Source organism: Anopheles marshallii, chromosome 3 (assembly GCF_943734725.1).
Source record: "Anopheles marshallii chromosome 3, idAnoMarsDA_429_01, whole genome shotgun sequence".
NCBI classification, from domain to species: Eukaryota; Metazoa; Arthropoda; class Insecta; order Diptera; family Culicidae; genus Anopheles; species Anopheles marshallii.
The window spans coordinates 17,204,437-17,219,650 of NC_071327.1; the positions used below are offsets into that span (position 1 = coordinate 17,204,437).

The following is a 15,214-nucleotide window of genomic DNA, read 5'->3' on the forward strand; positions in this document are numbered from 1 at the left end:
CCTTTTTATCGAAAAATTAAGCGCATTTTGGCAGGTAATGCGTATTGTCCAAAACTACGCTCGGTGTAGACATGCGGTTACCTCCCCATCGCAACTGGACGGGCTACAACTTTCCTTTGCAACATACAACATCCCTTCAGTAACGGCTACCAATTGATTGTATCACCCCAACCCCTGAAACATAGCTTTATATACACACAGCTATACTGCAGCATACAAGGAAAACAGCTGTCACTTTTGTTGTTTTGATTCCCTCATTCCCGCGTCCTGCTGACGGATGCCGACAATCGGCCGTGGCGTCCAAGCAGTCGATTTAAGCGCTCATTTCACTCACTACGCTCATGGCATCGACGTCGTGCACGTAGAATCCTGTTGATCATCCATCCCACAAGAGGTTCACACACGGAAAGAATTACTAATAGTGAAGGAATTTACGTGACGGCATTCGGAAGCCATTTGTGGCTGATCCTGCGCAAAAAGTTCCGGGATCCTGCGCACGGGACACAACGAAAGTAAACAAGGATATGCGTTAATGCGTGCACTGCACATCACTTTCGGTTCGGCTAATGGAATAGCTAATTACAGTATCGGTGTCCATCGGCTATTTTCGGGAGCGTGGCACTACAGTATGCATGTGATTTCAGTGAAAGTGATCTGTAACTAAGTAAAAAGCGTCTTTTGTGTAAATACAAAAGCAATCATCCCGCCATCGGCCGTTGACTGTTGAAAACACTGTGTTCCGCGAATGTCTTTCACCGGTACACCGGTAGTGAGTAGCGAGTGAGAAGAACGTGAAACCGCGTGAAACTTTGCATCGCCGCTGGATTGAGCGGGCTGCGCACGGTAAATTTTCCCACGGAAAAAGTTCTACAGGCAACCCGTTCACCGCGTTCATTAGGCGCTAAATCAGCGATCGTTCGGCGGTAAAAACAAGGACACGCGCTTGTTCGGTAGTTTCCTTATTCTTATTCGCCCGTCTGGTGTCACAAATGACAGAGCTGAAGTTTTGTAAAAGTGCGCCAAACGGGCATTTGCTGACGTTTTTTATTTGAGGGTAAGAATAGCGAGAGAAGAGAGACATCGATATCGCCAGACCTTGCACAGCTGTAGGCAGCATTACTTGACCAGAGTTTCCCTCGCACAACGGTGGCGGGGGCACAAGCGCTAATCATTTGCCCACTTCTACTGGCACCGGCAAGTAGTGCAAAGCAGCATTTTATGCGAACACGACTGTTCGCCATTTCTGCTTGCAACCGAAGGTTCGCACACACCGGTGTGTTGAACCGATACCGCATCAGCAGTAGAGGCAGAACGTTATTCGGGGGACAACTTTCGTCGGCCTATGTGGCACCTACAGTGGACCTTTAAAGGGTTTCCGCTAGCTAACCATCCTGACCCCAGCCTGTGCGTCATCATCCGTGTGTGATAAAGGAGTGTGAGTGGAGAGAAAAAAACGTTCTTGATCTCATAATCGTAAACCACCGGGTACCGGACGGAATTGGTCCTTCATGTAACTTTTTCCGGAATCCGCTAACAGCAACGCCCCAGCACTTCGATACCGGCTCGGAAGATCAGCGCTACACGTTAGAATGGACAATACGAATAGGTATGTTACATAGAATTACACGAAAAGCGCTACTTAATGGTTCTGACTAGATCCGATCAAAGTAGCGCGGAGCTTTCGGGGAAGGGGGAATTTTATTTTTTCGCAGTGTACTACAGCCCAAGTCAGCACCTTCCATACGTATAAACGCATACAATGACCGTTCTCCTTAGTCTGGGCTTCTTACTCTTAGTTTCCGTCAGTTAGAAGAGACGACTCGAAGGTTATAGCGCTACACATTGTAGCGATGTTGTTTTATTATTCTTTACGCTCAGGCACTTCTTCCCATTCCGCCAATCTCCTCCCACCCGCTTCCCTTGCTCTTTCCCTGTATGCGATGGTAAGTGTCATTTAAACGGAATATATGCATATATGTCCAAACAACTGCGCATGAAGTAAACGGCGTGTCCCCACGAATGGTTCATCTGGCTGTAGATATTGTGAAGCTTTTTTATGAATTTTCCACATCGGATCGTTTTGATGTTCGTGGCATGGATGTCTATTACACTATGGGACGAACACTGCAGTAACCTGCCTAACCCCTTTTCTGCTTCTTCTGCAACTCACGTGCTCACAAAACGTTATTATGAATTCTCTTGAATGGTGATCTTGCTCCGCTCTGTGTTTTAGCTTCGATGCGCTCCGCCGGTTTAAAGAGCCGCGTCAATACCGGGCCATTTAAACCCCCCGCGCACCAGCGCCGGGCTCCACCGGCGTGTGCTGCTGTTCCGCTCACGGGTCGCACTAGACGGTAGAGCTGAGCGCACATTGCTCAAAGAGCACCAACGGCTCTTCCCCACGGGCAACGTTTGTTCTGCTTTCTCGCCAGCATTTTGCTCGGCGGGAATTAAAACTCTCCCCGCACGCTGTCGCTCTGAAAAATGTTCCATCTCGCTCTTGCGATCAACAAAAATAAAAAATGGCAAAAAGCAGTAGGCGAGTAACTGTGTGCACTTTCCCCTCTCTTGCTCTCTCGCTTGTGTGCTTCGCGGGGTGGCAATGTGTGTGAGATCGTGCGCGCCAACGAGATCAACGCCCAAAAATTCTGGCGGGTAAAAAGACACGGGAGTTCGTCGGCTTTTGGCCGCCTGCACCGCCGCCCCCCGGATAAAGGGGGGAGGGGGGGCCAAGAAGAACTTTCGCGCGCGCTGAACAGCCCGTCACGCTCCGGCGGCTGATCGAGTTCTTCGTGTGTGTGTTTTTTTTGTTGGTTCGTTTCTTTTGCACACGTCAAACCTGGCGGTCGTGCGCGCGCGAACCACACCGACGTTTATGGCATTTCCGTTTTGTGGAAGAATACCGCCCCGTGTGGTTGCGTGACGTGGTTGTTCCACACGCGCAAGATAGGGGCGGTAAAGCGCGCGCTTACCCAAGTCTGTTGTCAAAACGGGTGAATGTGTCAAATGTGAAGTACGGGCACCATTTCATTGTGGCACAATTGTTTTCCTTCGTGTGGTTCTCGTTGCAAATAATTTCCCCGCTGTGTGACGGTCGAGGTTGTACCAGCAAGATTGGCAATTTCGAATGAGATTTTGCCTCCATATCGCTTTCTACGGCAATCTCACACGGTGGAGGCGCATGGTGCGTTTCAAAAATAAAATTCAAAATGATGCGGGGAGATCATGTGTGATCATGATCGCAAATAGTTAATATCATTAGAATGTTCTGAAGCTGTATGAATGTGAACTTTTTTTTTTTTAATTTATAGATTTTATTGCATTATTATTATTTATTTCAATTATTGAAGTGAGTTTGAAATTAATTTGATATAAAAATCCCGACTCCAGCACAACTTCCACTGCATTATTGATGATCTCTGGTACGGATTTTGGATCTGGTCGGCAATTTGCAATTTTTTGACAGATTGGACCAAAATCTTGCAGCTAGTTAACCAAAGACCTGAGCAGTGACACCTGAGCTTCCAACAATGTGTTGCCAAAGTTGCACATCATTCCTCTGGTATCATCATCACCATCACCGGTCCTGAGATATACTGTCCTGGAAAAAGCACAAAAGCAAGCAATTGAATGAATATCCTTGAATTTACTAGAATACTTCAAGAAGAATACCTAGATCACCATTCAAACCTTTGCCAAACTGTGATAGGACAACCGTGTCAACCTATTCAACCTCCAGAATTATGGTCAACCATGCCTCAGAAAGATGTTCTACCGCTTGGTGCCATGTAAAACCCGACTAGTATCTTGAGACTCAATATTCGGCAGCAAGACACTATCCCTCATTCGGTAGGATATGACAAGGCGAGTCACAAATCGTTCTACGACCATCGGCTCCGATGGTCCTCCTAGTATTCAAGGTTTTGGTCCGTAGTGGGGTTTTAGGGTGATGTTTTGGTTACATGTGCGATAAATTCTTATGTTCGCACCCTTGGCTGCCATATTGACAGATATTAAACGGATTTACCTTCATGATTCTAACGGAAATTATTTATAATTAGAATTAGCGGCTGGTAACTATTATATAATGTAACTTGTTGCTCATTCCATAAAGTTATTTAAAATATGTTTATATCTCTTTTCTTTTTAGATCGGATAATCATCGACTACCAGCCATAGAAGTATCGCAGCCAGAACCAAAGCGCAGAAGCCGTAAACGCAAGAATACCTCGGAATCCCAACAGCATGAAGTACGTATTGAGGGACTCCTGAAATATGATCCTGTTTTGCTTTCTTATTCTTCCTACCAACGAGTGCGCAATTTTGTAACTGTTTGTAACGGACGGAAAATTTAAATGTCCCTCGGATCGTATCGCTATGGCCAACTTCGTATATGGTTGCGAACCTTCAGCCGAAAAGGGAACGCACCGTGTATCCTTCTTGGGAATGGGACAAACCGCTCTGTGCAGTGAGTTTTGTGAAACATTCGTCGGTTATTTAATACCACACCATGTTTCTTGCCATGTGTACATTTGCCTTCCGCAAAACCGTTTCCGACCCAGAATATTATTGACCCAAGATATTATCCCTAACTTTCCACTCTGTTTTGCCTTCCTTCGCTTCATGGAATCTTGAGAATCTTAGTTTAACACGCACACAAAGAAGAGCACAGCAGAAGAAAACGGCACAACAAGGACGATCGTGTGAATTGCTTTTTAAAAGTCCCGAGCCAGCAAAATGGTGGACCCCTTCATTGTACGTTGCTCGAGTTCCTTGCGTTTGGAAGTCGGCAGGGAACGGCGAAACGTTTGCAGTAACGGAAAGGAGAAGGACAGAACAAGAGGATCGTCAGGGGATAAGTGTAAGGGGCGCACTAGAAGTTTATCCCGAGGAAAAGGACCGTTTTTACGTACTGAAAACTCATGATTGATGTTTATCTGAAATTTTCCTTGGAATCAATCAGAAGTCTTAAAAAGAAAGGTAACAAACAGTTCGTTCGTCTTGGACCATTATTATCGAAGCACGAAGATTGGTTGTCCACTGTAATGTGGCTAGCGAAAGAATGGTTCGGAGCATATAATTTCTTAATTTGATGTACCTTTTAAGAGTTCGCTTCGATCTGAAATGGAACGTGAAATCATTAGCTAGATAGACTGCTGTTGCTTCAGCGTCAATTTGCATTACGCAATTGGTGTATTTTTTTACAGGGGAAGAAGCGTTTACGGACATTGAAAAGATAAAGAATATCAATGTGGCGCTATTCACTGATTGCTTATCAGCCACCAAAATGTTCGACATGCTCAAGCTGATTTCGATACGCGGTAGAGGAAAGTTTCGTTCAGGCCGGGAAAGTAGCGCAGTGGGAGAATTTCTCACCTGTCATACATAATAGTTGAGTGCAATAAACGTATTAAAGTGGAGGTGCGTATATCGCTGAACAGCAAAGCAAGTAATAATATTTGCACATCACTACCCCAGGTGCGTTTGCCCATTGCTGTGATGGGTACTTGAGGGTGCCAATTGATGTCAAACGTTGTTGTGTGAGGGATAGCTGCATATGATTGATGATTGTAGCCAAACCCAGAAGGGTGTGCTGGTTCCATGTGCAATTGTTAAACCCGCACTCCTTGCTGGAGGTGGTTTAAATTTGTTCCAAAAAAACCAGTCCCAAAGTTGAAACAATTATATCCCACTTAAAGCACGGCTTATTCTTCTAAATTAAAGCTAGCCGCATGTTGTTAATTATTAGGTTAAATTGAGGTCTTGGTGTGCTGAGTTTAGACGTTAATGGAAAGTCCCCACCAGCATTTGTTCTACTTGCACTCATCCATTTATTATAACTTTCTTTCCCCCAAAAATAGACATTGTGCCCGTTTAAAAGGAAAAAAAAAACATGCCGATCTGATCTACAGATACTGCATGGTGCTCTTCTACAGACGGCCAGTTGTCTTGCCCTTGCTGTGTGTTTAATTTTGTCTGGTTGCTGTTGTGTGGCAGTGTGGCGCGACTCTTGCACGTCCTTCGATCTGGACACTGTGTGCACGGAACAATTTACCGATTGCGGCATGTTGTAGACCTTGCTGTGGATGCTCGGCAACAAGCTTGTCCTGTGTCAAAACTAGTTTTACTTCTGCCCATCGGGAAAAAAGCTGCCGCTCTGTAGCTGGAATTTCGGACCATTGTTTGCACATGATCCTCTTCCCGTTTCGTACCGGGGAGAAAGAGTGTTGTGAATGTTTAGCTTTGCTTTCCGATCTTTCCAACCTATTCCGTTCTGTGTCATTCGTCTTGCCATGTTTGTCATTCCCATCGACGAGCTGCTCAGTGCTTCCTTCCATTGCGATCTATAGTGCAGCTTTTAAAGAGCCCCACAGTACCACAGCGTCAGCGGCAGCACACGGGAGCTGCTGCGGAGTAGAGGTGTATTTCACAAGTCAACCTATGGATCGTGATTATCATCTTTTGTGCGCGGTTTTTGTTTACCTACTCTCCATCTTCTTTACGCCTATCCCTGTCGCGCTGACTCTTCCTACGCGCGGAACACAACCGTGCGCAGTCAGATGAGCTGTGTGGCATATGGGTGACGTTTCGCCCGTTGCAAGAGGGGAAAAAAAAGATAACGTACGATTGCATTTCGAACCAAAGTGAGAAACAAAGCTGACAAACGAGATCCACACACATTCAGCCAGCAGCATTTGGTCTGTCCAATTGTGGTGTGTGTGTTTGAATGTTTTGATAGCGCGGGAAAATCAGCTGTCAGGCAGCAGAAAACTTCAGCTGAGAGCTGAGCTCAAGAGAGCGCGAGAGCGCATGTATTTCATTGCGCGCCTCGTCTTGTAGGTATGTGGCGAAACTCTGGTACGTTGGTGTGGATACGTATGCGCAATGATGGTGGTTTGTTGTGTTTTTGGCGCCAACCTTTTCCGACTCCGATTCCAATTTCAACTGTCAGCTTGGTCTAATGTGGCAATGAAAAAAGGGGAATCATACTTGGTGTTGGCATGTTGGGTACAGATTAGGCTTTTATCGAACAGTTGATCTTATTTTCGTAATGTTTTGATCATGTTTTAGTGGTCCATTATTCACGCATTGTTTGGTAAATGTATGTACTCGAACTTTAATTTATAAAATATTTTTTTTTGTTTTTATGTCATCGCTTTTTTGTATGTTTTTGAACAGGTTGGTCTAAATTTATTTAACTTAAAATTTGATACATTTGTTCGCTCTAAGTAGTGTTAGTAGCATGATGGTGGCGCCGGTCGTCACACGAATGGACTGGTCCAAAATCCCATCGGGAGCAATCTCTCGTACGCAGGACTTGATTATCCAGCTACTGAGATAAATAAAGTCACAGAAAGCTAGAAATGGCAGGCCTCTTGAGGTGGTTGTGCCTATAAAGAAGAAGAAGAAGCAGTGTTAGTCAAAAACGGATAATGAAAAATATTTATTTTTAAAAATTATTTTAAACTTTATTCAGGCCTTCTTCTAGAGCTCCACTATCTCCGATCAGATAATAAATGGTCACCCTCGGTTACTGATCACTCTGCATCAAAAATGCTGTGCGGCTCGTATCTCAAAACACGTCGTATGCTGAGGTCATGATGCCGAATGTGGGTGCCATTGACAACCCTCAGTGAATGCGGGTCTTTGTTTGTTGATAAAGTTCCTAGACATGTAAGTTCCTGCCCGTGACCGGACATAGAAATGCGACTTTTGCTCTGTGTGTTCCCTCGCTTCACTTTGCAACGGTTCGGTGATCGTTCCACATTAGGACACGAGCACCAGGACAAGATCCTCTTGCGCGAGTTTGTTTCCCTGTAGGGAATTTCAACGATACCCCTTCCCATAGTCGGTAGCGCGTAGATCCTGTTTATTGCCACACCGCAGTCGAAGACTATTACTTCCTGCATTACTATTTTGACGGCACCCCGGCGTCTTCATGGAGTGTTCACCAAGCACCGAACGATACGTTCCAGTGAACTGCACGTAAAACACAAACAAAAAAGGCATCTGTACATTCTGCAATCGAACCCTCAGTCATGTCTCCACATTCTAGACGCTTTGGTGTTTCGAATGAGTTTTTTTTTTTTTGAAGTCACCTGGTACGGGCGGTGGAGTCATTATTGTGTTGTGCCTCCCTGTTGACGACCTCACCATCTACTGCACCATTAACTTGTTATGTAAAAAAGGGTCACATCAGCACATTTTTGGTTCCAGCAGTCTTTTCCTGGAGGAGGGGGGGTTTATGGGGAATTCTCCTTTGGCCGGCTGTTTGGTGTTTCTTTCGCTTTGTGTTTGTTACGATATTTTTTGACGCGTGTATGTTTGGCGCGCGCGCGCGCTTGCTCTCGCGATCGCTGCGCTGGTGTGTTTGAGGTGTTAACAAGAAGAAGAACCAATAAAATCCTGTTTTAAAGAGCCCCCGTACGTGTTCTGCTTCGTGTGCGATGGGTACATTGCTCTGCGGGAGGAAGTGAAAGAATTTATTCACAAAGCGTTAAGAAGCAGAGCGGTAACCATCTTCCCGAGCATTCGCATTTGGGAAGTTTGTTGTTTTTTTCTTTCTTAGATTGCCGTGCGATTCCCGCTTACTGTCTTTTTTTGCCCAATCCAATTCCCGAACGAATGATACGGGCCCGATCAGAAAGGCAAAGGCACTGCGCGTACAGCGGCTGATAGACGAATGTGATAGCGCAAAGAAATAGAAATCTCCACAGAAAATTGGCAAAAGGTGTTCAGTTACTGGGAGGAAGTGATTTGGCGTATAATGATCGTAACATTCTTTCCTTCCACTTCCAATTCCACTGATGGATCTGTGGGCACCAGTTAACATCTCTCGCTCTCTCTCGTCCACCGTGAACCAGAACTCCTAATGGCACCGCTGACGGGGGCTTTTCCTTTCATGTCTGGGGCATCATCTCTGCTGTGGGGGGTGCCTGTTATTGCAGACACTATCGGCGATGGAAACACAAAACCACCAAGAGAATGGGCGCCAAAGCTGGGCTTCCCCACAGCAGCGTACCGATTGCGCCAAAAATGTCTATCCAGTCCCCCCCAAAAGCTTTGGGACTATATTTGCTAGAACCATATTTCAAACAATTGATTACGTCGAACTTTGATTTGACGCACAGATAACATCATCCCCCATATAACACGACAAACATCCGGTTGTAGATCTGAAGTTTTTTTTAAATGTCAGTAAGAAAGCAATACACAGGGTTTTACAATAGAATATGATATGGCGCGCCAAACTCACTGAATCGCGCCAGCAAATAAGAGAAACGGGAAGAATAATAGTGAAACATTGTACCGAATTGCAAACAGTAGATATAGAATCGCGTGCACAATTTAGTGAATATTGACCGTCGGTTTACATATCGGTGGGTTCAAGAGTTGGGATAAAAAATTACATTTTTTATGATCAAATTTGATAAAAAACCATTCACAAGTATTTATTATACATAATTTTTAATACTTATTTTGCAAATATTTTTAAATTTTCGTAAAATTCTTAATTTTATATCTCAACTCTTGAATCCGGTTATACACAAACAGTCTATCCGATTTGGCATTCAATAAATTGTGTTCGGGATTCTATATCTAGTGTTTGCAATTCAGTACAGTGTTGCACTATCAATTTCCCCGTTTCTCTTATTTTCTGACGCGATTCATTAAGTTAGGCTCGCCATATTCTATTCTATTGTAAAACCCTGCTAACGCACTGCATTCAGCAGTACCATAGCCACATGAATTAACTTTCGATACGGTCCCTTCTTCTTGGGCTAGCGTTTTCACCGAGCCACTTTTTTTTCCACTGTGCTGTGCCATTTTCTTACCTTTTCCTTCGTCCATGCGCGTTGTCATCTTACCCCCGGGTGCGCCTAACATGGACCATTTAAGCCGAGAATGCAACAGTGCAATGGAAGGACAAATAAATGCAATAAAAGGACAGAAGAGGAACCAGCCGCAACGAAGAAGAAACGGTAAAGACGCACATACACGCGCATTTTGACCGTGTCTGCACGCAACCGAAAGATGAAACGAAGCGAAATGTTTGGCTGTGCAGCCGGAAACATTAGCACGGCCCGGTTTCTCAAGGGCTGTGGACGTACGAAGGAACCGAAAAGCAAGCAAGGGCGAGAACCGGAAAGCAGTAGGTATGGCAGGAGAAGAAGAGGGTCTCAGCACCCCGAACCCCCGAGAGCCTTATACGTGTATGGGTATGTGGCTCGAGTACCGCCGGTGAAGCCTAGCCTATTTCCCGCCTAAACTCTAGTGCGTTTGTGGTGCGCTTGTGTCGTGTGGCGCATATGTTTCGCGCGCCAACACATCGCTTCCATGCATCGGACCGTGTAACGGACAAATGTGACATCGACAAAGGGTAGCGAGATGTGTGTATCGGAATATTGCGTCCCTTGTGCTGTGTTAGCTTCGATGTCCTTACGACTACCACACAGCTGATAACCTTAATGTTACCCTCGTATAGCGGCAGTATGCTAATGAAATGCTGGAAGAAAAGAGAAGCACAACTGTATGAACGAAATGAAAACGAACCTTTCATTGGATAATGTGTTGTACAAGAAATGTCTCGATGTTATTCAATCATCTTTAACAAAAACTAGTTCGATACATCTTAAAAAAACAAGCACAACGCGCAGAACAAGGACGAGGCAACTAGCCGCTCGCGCAGTCCCTTCGCTTTATTCGCATCAACGGGAAACATCTGCCGTATTAAAATCCTTTTAAATTGTAAATGAACCCAGGCATCGAGATGGTGCAAGTCCTTTTTCGGTATCGCAGAGTAGTAATAGAGGGGGGAGGCGCCTTGGAGAATATGTCTAAGTAGGTAATGCGTAAGGAAAGAAGAATATCCAAACAGTCCGCAAATGCCGTTATTAAGGATGCATTCCGTTTTGGTGCACTGTACACGGATAAAAGTGTATTCTTTCTCCCGTTTCTTTCTTTTTTCCTCAATGAGAATTAAAATACTGGCGGGGTACGCAACAGCAACTGATCGGTTATTACTTTCTTTCATTTTTAACTCGTATTGTTGCTTTCGGTTGGATCGTTGGTTGCTCATCTTTTCCTGGAAGGATTGCCTTTCGATCACCTTGGTGTAGGATCTAGCGATCGCTCTTACATTATATCCCTACCTTTATTAATGATCCATTTCTGTTTGGATTTCGCTTCAGGAATCAGAAACTGTTCAGCAATCAGCAAAGAAGCGTCGAAATAGCCAGTCGGTCCGAACATCACCGGACGGCGCCGTCGCATCGACATCATCCACCGCATCCGTCAACGTACCAGCTCATGCCGCAAAATCTTCCACATCCTCCACAACAACCGCTGCCGCGCTCCCCGCTGGTCCATCAATGCCGAGTATAGCCAGCTCGGCAAGTTTGTCCTCCGTCGGTAGCAACAAAGATGCCGAATACACCTCCGACACGCCGGGCTCATCGGAGTTCTATGTGAACGACATCGATTATTTCCATCTCGACAGCCCTGCTACCGTTAGCTCGATCGGGATGAGCCCTTTCGGGCGTGACACCATTGCAAACGGAGACGGTACAGCCGATTGGCATACCAAGCAGGATCACCCATCGCTACCCTGTTCGGGTCCGATCACGCACCCGCCGATAGAAATGTATGGTAAAGCCAGGGCCAGAATTCGCAGTGAGGTGTGGGGAGACATTATCACACCTTCACACAAACTACGTTCCTGTCCGCTACCAAACTTGACGTGGGCGAACAGACAGCAGATGTGGGATCTGATGTGTCGAAAGGACGAGTTGGCGTGGATAGCCCGGGAACCGACCATGTTTGATAGCCATCCAGGTAAGGTTTTAAGAACGCACGGTTTTGTGGGTGCTTTGGTGGGAAAAGTTCAGCTCTATTGTTAATGGACGAACCCGGGATAACCCAGGTACCTGTCCGTGTATAACCTTTTGAAAGTGATCCGTCCGAAATCCATCTGAAATCCCTCCCGAATCAAGTAGGCTGTCTGGGAATATGGTTGAACATCCACCGCTAAGAACCTTGCATACGATCATTCCTCAATGTGTTGCACCCAAAAATCACACTGTTCGACACTGTCCACTGTAAATCATTATTGTACTCTGCGCAGGTCTTCAACCCCGAATGCGTGCAATCTTGCTCGACTGGCTGAACGAGGTGTGCGAGGTGTATAAGCTGCATCGGGAAACGTACTACCTAGCGGTGGACTACATCGATCGGTATCTCACCTGCAAGAAGGAGTTGAAAAAGTCACATCTACAACTGCTCGGCATTACCTCACTGTTCATTGCGGCTAAGGTGAGATTTGCCCAAAAAAAAAAATCCCTTTCAAGGTATACCGGACAGTAGTCTAACGTCTTTACCACTCTCGGTTACAGGTCGAAGAGATTTATCCACCAAAAATCGGAGAATTCGCGTACGTTACGGATGGTGCTTGTACGGATGAGGACATACTGCGCGAGGAGCTGCTAGTGCTGACGGCTCTCGAATGGAGAATCAACCCCGTGACGGTGATGGGATGGTTAGGGTTGTATATGCAAGTAATCGTTAGCAGCCGGGAAGAGTCACACCTTATGTCGGCGCGGAACGAATGTCCGTCCGCCAAATCCCCCTCGCGGAAGCGTAAAATTACGGATGAAAATGAGGATAGCAATAACATTAAGAAAATGAAGGTGGCACAGAAGTCACCAGCTACCAAGACTGATGATGCATTCATGTATCCCCAATTCTCCGGCATGGAGTTCGCCCATACGGCTCAGCTTATTGACCTGTGCTCGCTGGACGTAGGGTTAACCAATTTCAAATATTCTGTGATTGCAGCCGCCGCCATCAGCCATACATATGATCGGTAAGTTCGCGTGCTTATGATTTGATAGTTACTCCTGCGTACGGGGTCCGGATGGAATTTTGTAGTGGTTCTGTCGTGTAAAGATTGGCGCCGCTACCAATACACCACCGAACCCCATTGTTGGAATGCAAATAGCAAGTTTAACATAAATAGCAGTATGATTTTGATTGAATTGATCATTTTCTAATTTAATATTAACAATGCGCTTGTATTATTTGCAGGAAAACGGCAATGCTTGTGTCGGGATTTAGGTGGGAAGAGATAGCACCGTGCGCCAGATGGATGGAACCATACTTCCAGGTGATCTGCGACGAGAATGCATCCAGCCCGCTCACCTTACTGGAATCGAACGAACCAATCAAGTACTGTCACGGGTTGAAGCACGTCTGCCCCAACCTTGTCTCCGACAGTTCCCACATCATCCAAACCCACACAACTTCGCTGGATATGCTGGTAAGTGATCGAGCGTGATCGATCGACCGGTGCCATCTTACTCAAAAGTTCGTTTGTTTTTCTGCGCACAGGATTTGGTTAGCATTAAGATCGAACAGATGGAATCATCTGTGCGCATGGGTCTGCTGGAAGCATCACCGGCACCGGTCAGCCTCGAACCGGAGGATGGCATCCTAACGCCACCATCCTCGAATCGCAAATCCCTGGAAACGCTCGGTAGCGTGATCACAGCAGTATCGGTTGTAGCTCCCGATGTAATCACTAACGTTGTAAGGGTCAACGATGCTAACGTAATTGGCGCTACGTGGAGTAACAGTTAGAGAAAAACATGTGAACAATTCCCTGTATCTTCTCTATCGATTTTAATCACTCCAGTGCCGAACAGTGTTTAAATTATTATTTAGCTTATTCATATACCGTTGAGCTCCCGTTGAAATGAGTTTTGAAGCAGGGCAGAGCAAAATAGAACATTTCTCTTCCTTTTCCATGTAAAGTCAATGACTGCTCCTAATGCATTGAGAGACATATTTGTATTTGGATGGTAGTTTCGCCCAAGCGCACAACAATGTTCAAAATTAGACGTCATAAGAAAGGAAATGTATTGTGTATTGAAGAATCCCTTTTCTCCAACTAATTGCGGTCTAATTCCTCCAATGAAATTCCCACTAATATTTAACAAATTCAAAATTGCTTCTAATAATTTACTGATGCAGAAAGAGAATCCTTCATGCGACCCTTAAACTGCGTCCCCCATTCCCATTAACTCCTCACTAGCAGTGAAATGCATTCCCAATTTACACTTTGACAGTCTCGCTTATTTAACAAACTAATACCAATACCTGCCCAAATCGATGTGTACAATATTCATTCCGTTTGTCCTTCTTTACACAATTGTTGTTGTGCCATTCACTGCAAGGGTGAATAATGGTGCGTGCGTGCAAAGGGTTTGAAAGCAGAGATAGTTATTTGTTTTTAATTCCCTGGCCTTTGGATTGGAGAGTTTGTAGAAAAAAGGAAGAAAAAAAAAAGTGTTACAATACACAAATGTGATAACAACTCTATAATTTATTCGAAGCTCACCATTAACCTTCCATATGCTTTTTGCTACCAACGAGTCGTAAAATGCAGCATCGTCGTTAAACTAATACGATTTCATTCAGTACAAACAAAAACACCACGCAATTGTTATTTTCCAAAGTTTCATGAACTAAATAGTGAACGATATTTTCACTGAAAGATATTTAAATGCCAGCAATACTACCACAACAATTAAAAGGATCAGAAGATCTTGCACAACAAAAAACCAGATCGCTTAATGCAGCATTATAGCATTATAGCACAATGTAATCACTGGTAAGTCAAACTCGGTCCGCAAAATAATTGCTCATAGTTTGGAGTGTTGTTATCAAATCTTACTTATTTACTTTTTATTATCGTTCATTAAAAAATCACTAAATTCAATCCTAGAGAATTTAATGCAACTCAATATAGCCCAGTATGGCTAGTATATTTATGATTCAGTACCAGTTAATGCACATTACCCGTGAAATGTATCGGTTGGTTGGGGAGAGTGGTGCATGGACTAACGCCGGGGACATACATTTACTCTAACTGGAGTGTTAAATATAACAGTATAAGACTAATCAGGCATACTTTTCACATAGTTACATAGTAAAATACAATAATGAACATGTATATTATGCTGTTGTTATAAGAAGCGTCTCATGTAATAACCAATTATTATAGCACAATAACCACAGGGGACAAAGCATCCGTATGTTGCAATGATACTGCGGATGTACGCCTCACAATGAACTGTAGATAAAAACGACTGACTGTTACAAGGACTCACAATGCGCTTGTAGAGAAAATGTTAAAATTTTGGATTAATTTACTGGA

At 44.7% G+C, this 15,214-nt stretch overlaps 1 protein-coding gene across 1 annotated transcript; it reads left to right on the plus strand.

The window, feature by feature from the left end:
• Positions 1 to 1,589: 1,589 nt before the first annotated feature.
• Positions 1,590 to 13,635, plus strand: LOC128711150 (G1/S-specific cyclin-E). Its single transcript, XM_053806015.1, has 7 exons — positions 1,590 to 1,606; positions 4,151 to 4,250; positions 11,193 to 11,835; positions 12,125 to 12,312; positions 12,393 to 12,862; positions 13,084 to 13,315; positions 13,387 to 13,635. Exons 1-7 carry the CDS (start codon positions 1,590 to 1,592, stop codon positions 13,633 to 13,635), a joined length of 1,899 nt encoding a protein of 632 aa, XP_053661990.1.
• The last annotated feature ends 1,579 nt before the right edge of the window (positions 13,636 to 15,214 follow it).

What these genes read in the sequence shown, in the direction of transcription:
- LOC128711150 (XM_053806015.1), top strand. An exon ending in CACTGTTCATTGCGGCTAAG is followed by an intron (nt 12,313 to 12,392) that starts GTGAGATTTGCC and finishes TCTCGGTTACAG; the next exon opens with GTCGAAGAGATTTATCCACC. An exon ending in CAACTTCGCTGGATATGCTG is followed by an intron (nt 13,316 to 13,386) that starts GTAAGTGATCGA and finishes TTCTGCGCACAG; the next exon opens with GATTTGGTTAGCATTAAGAT.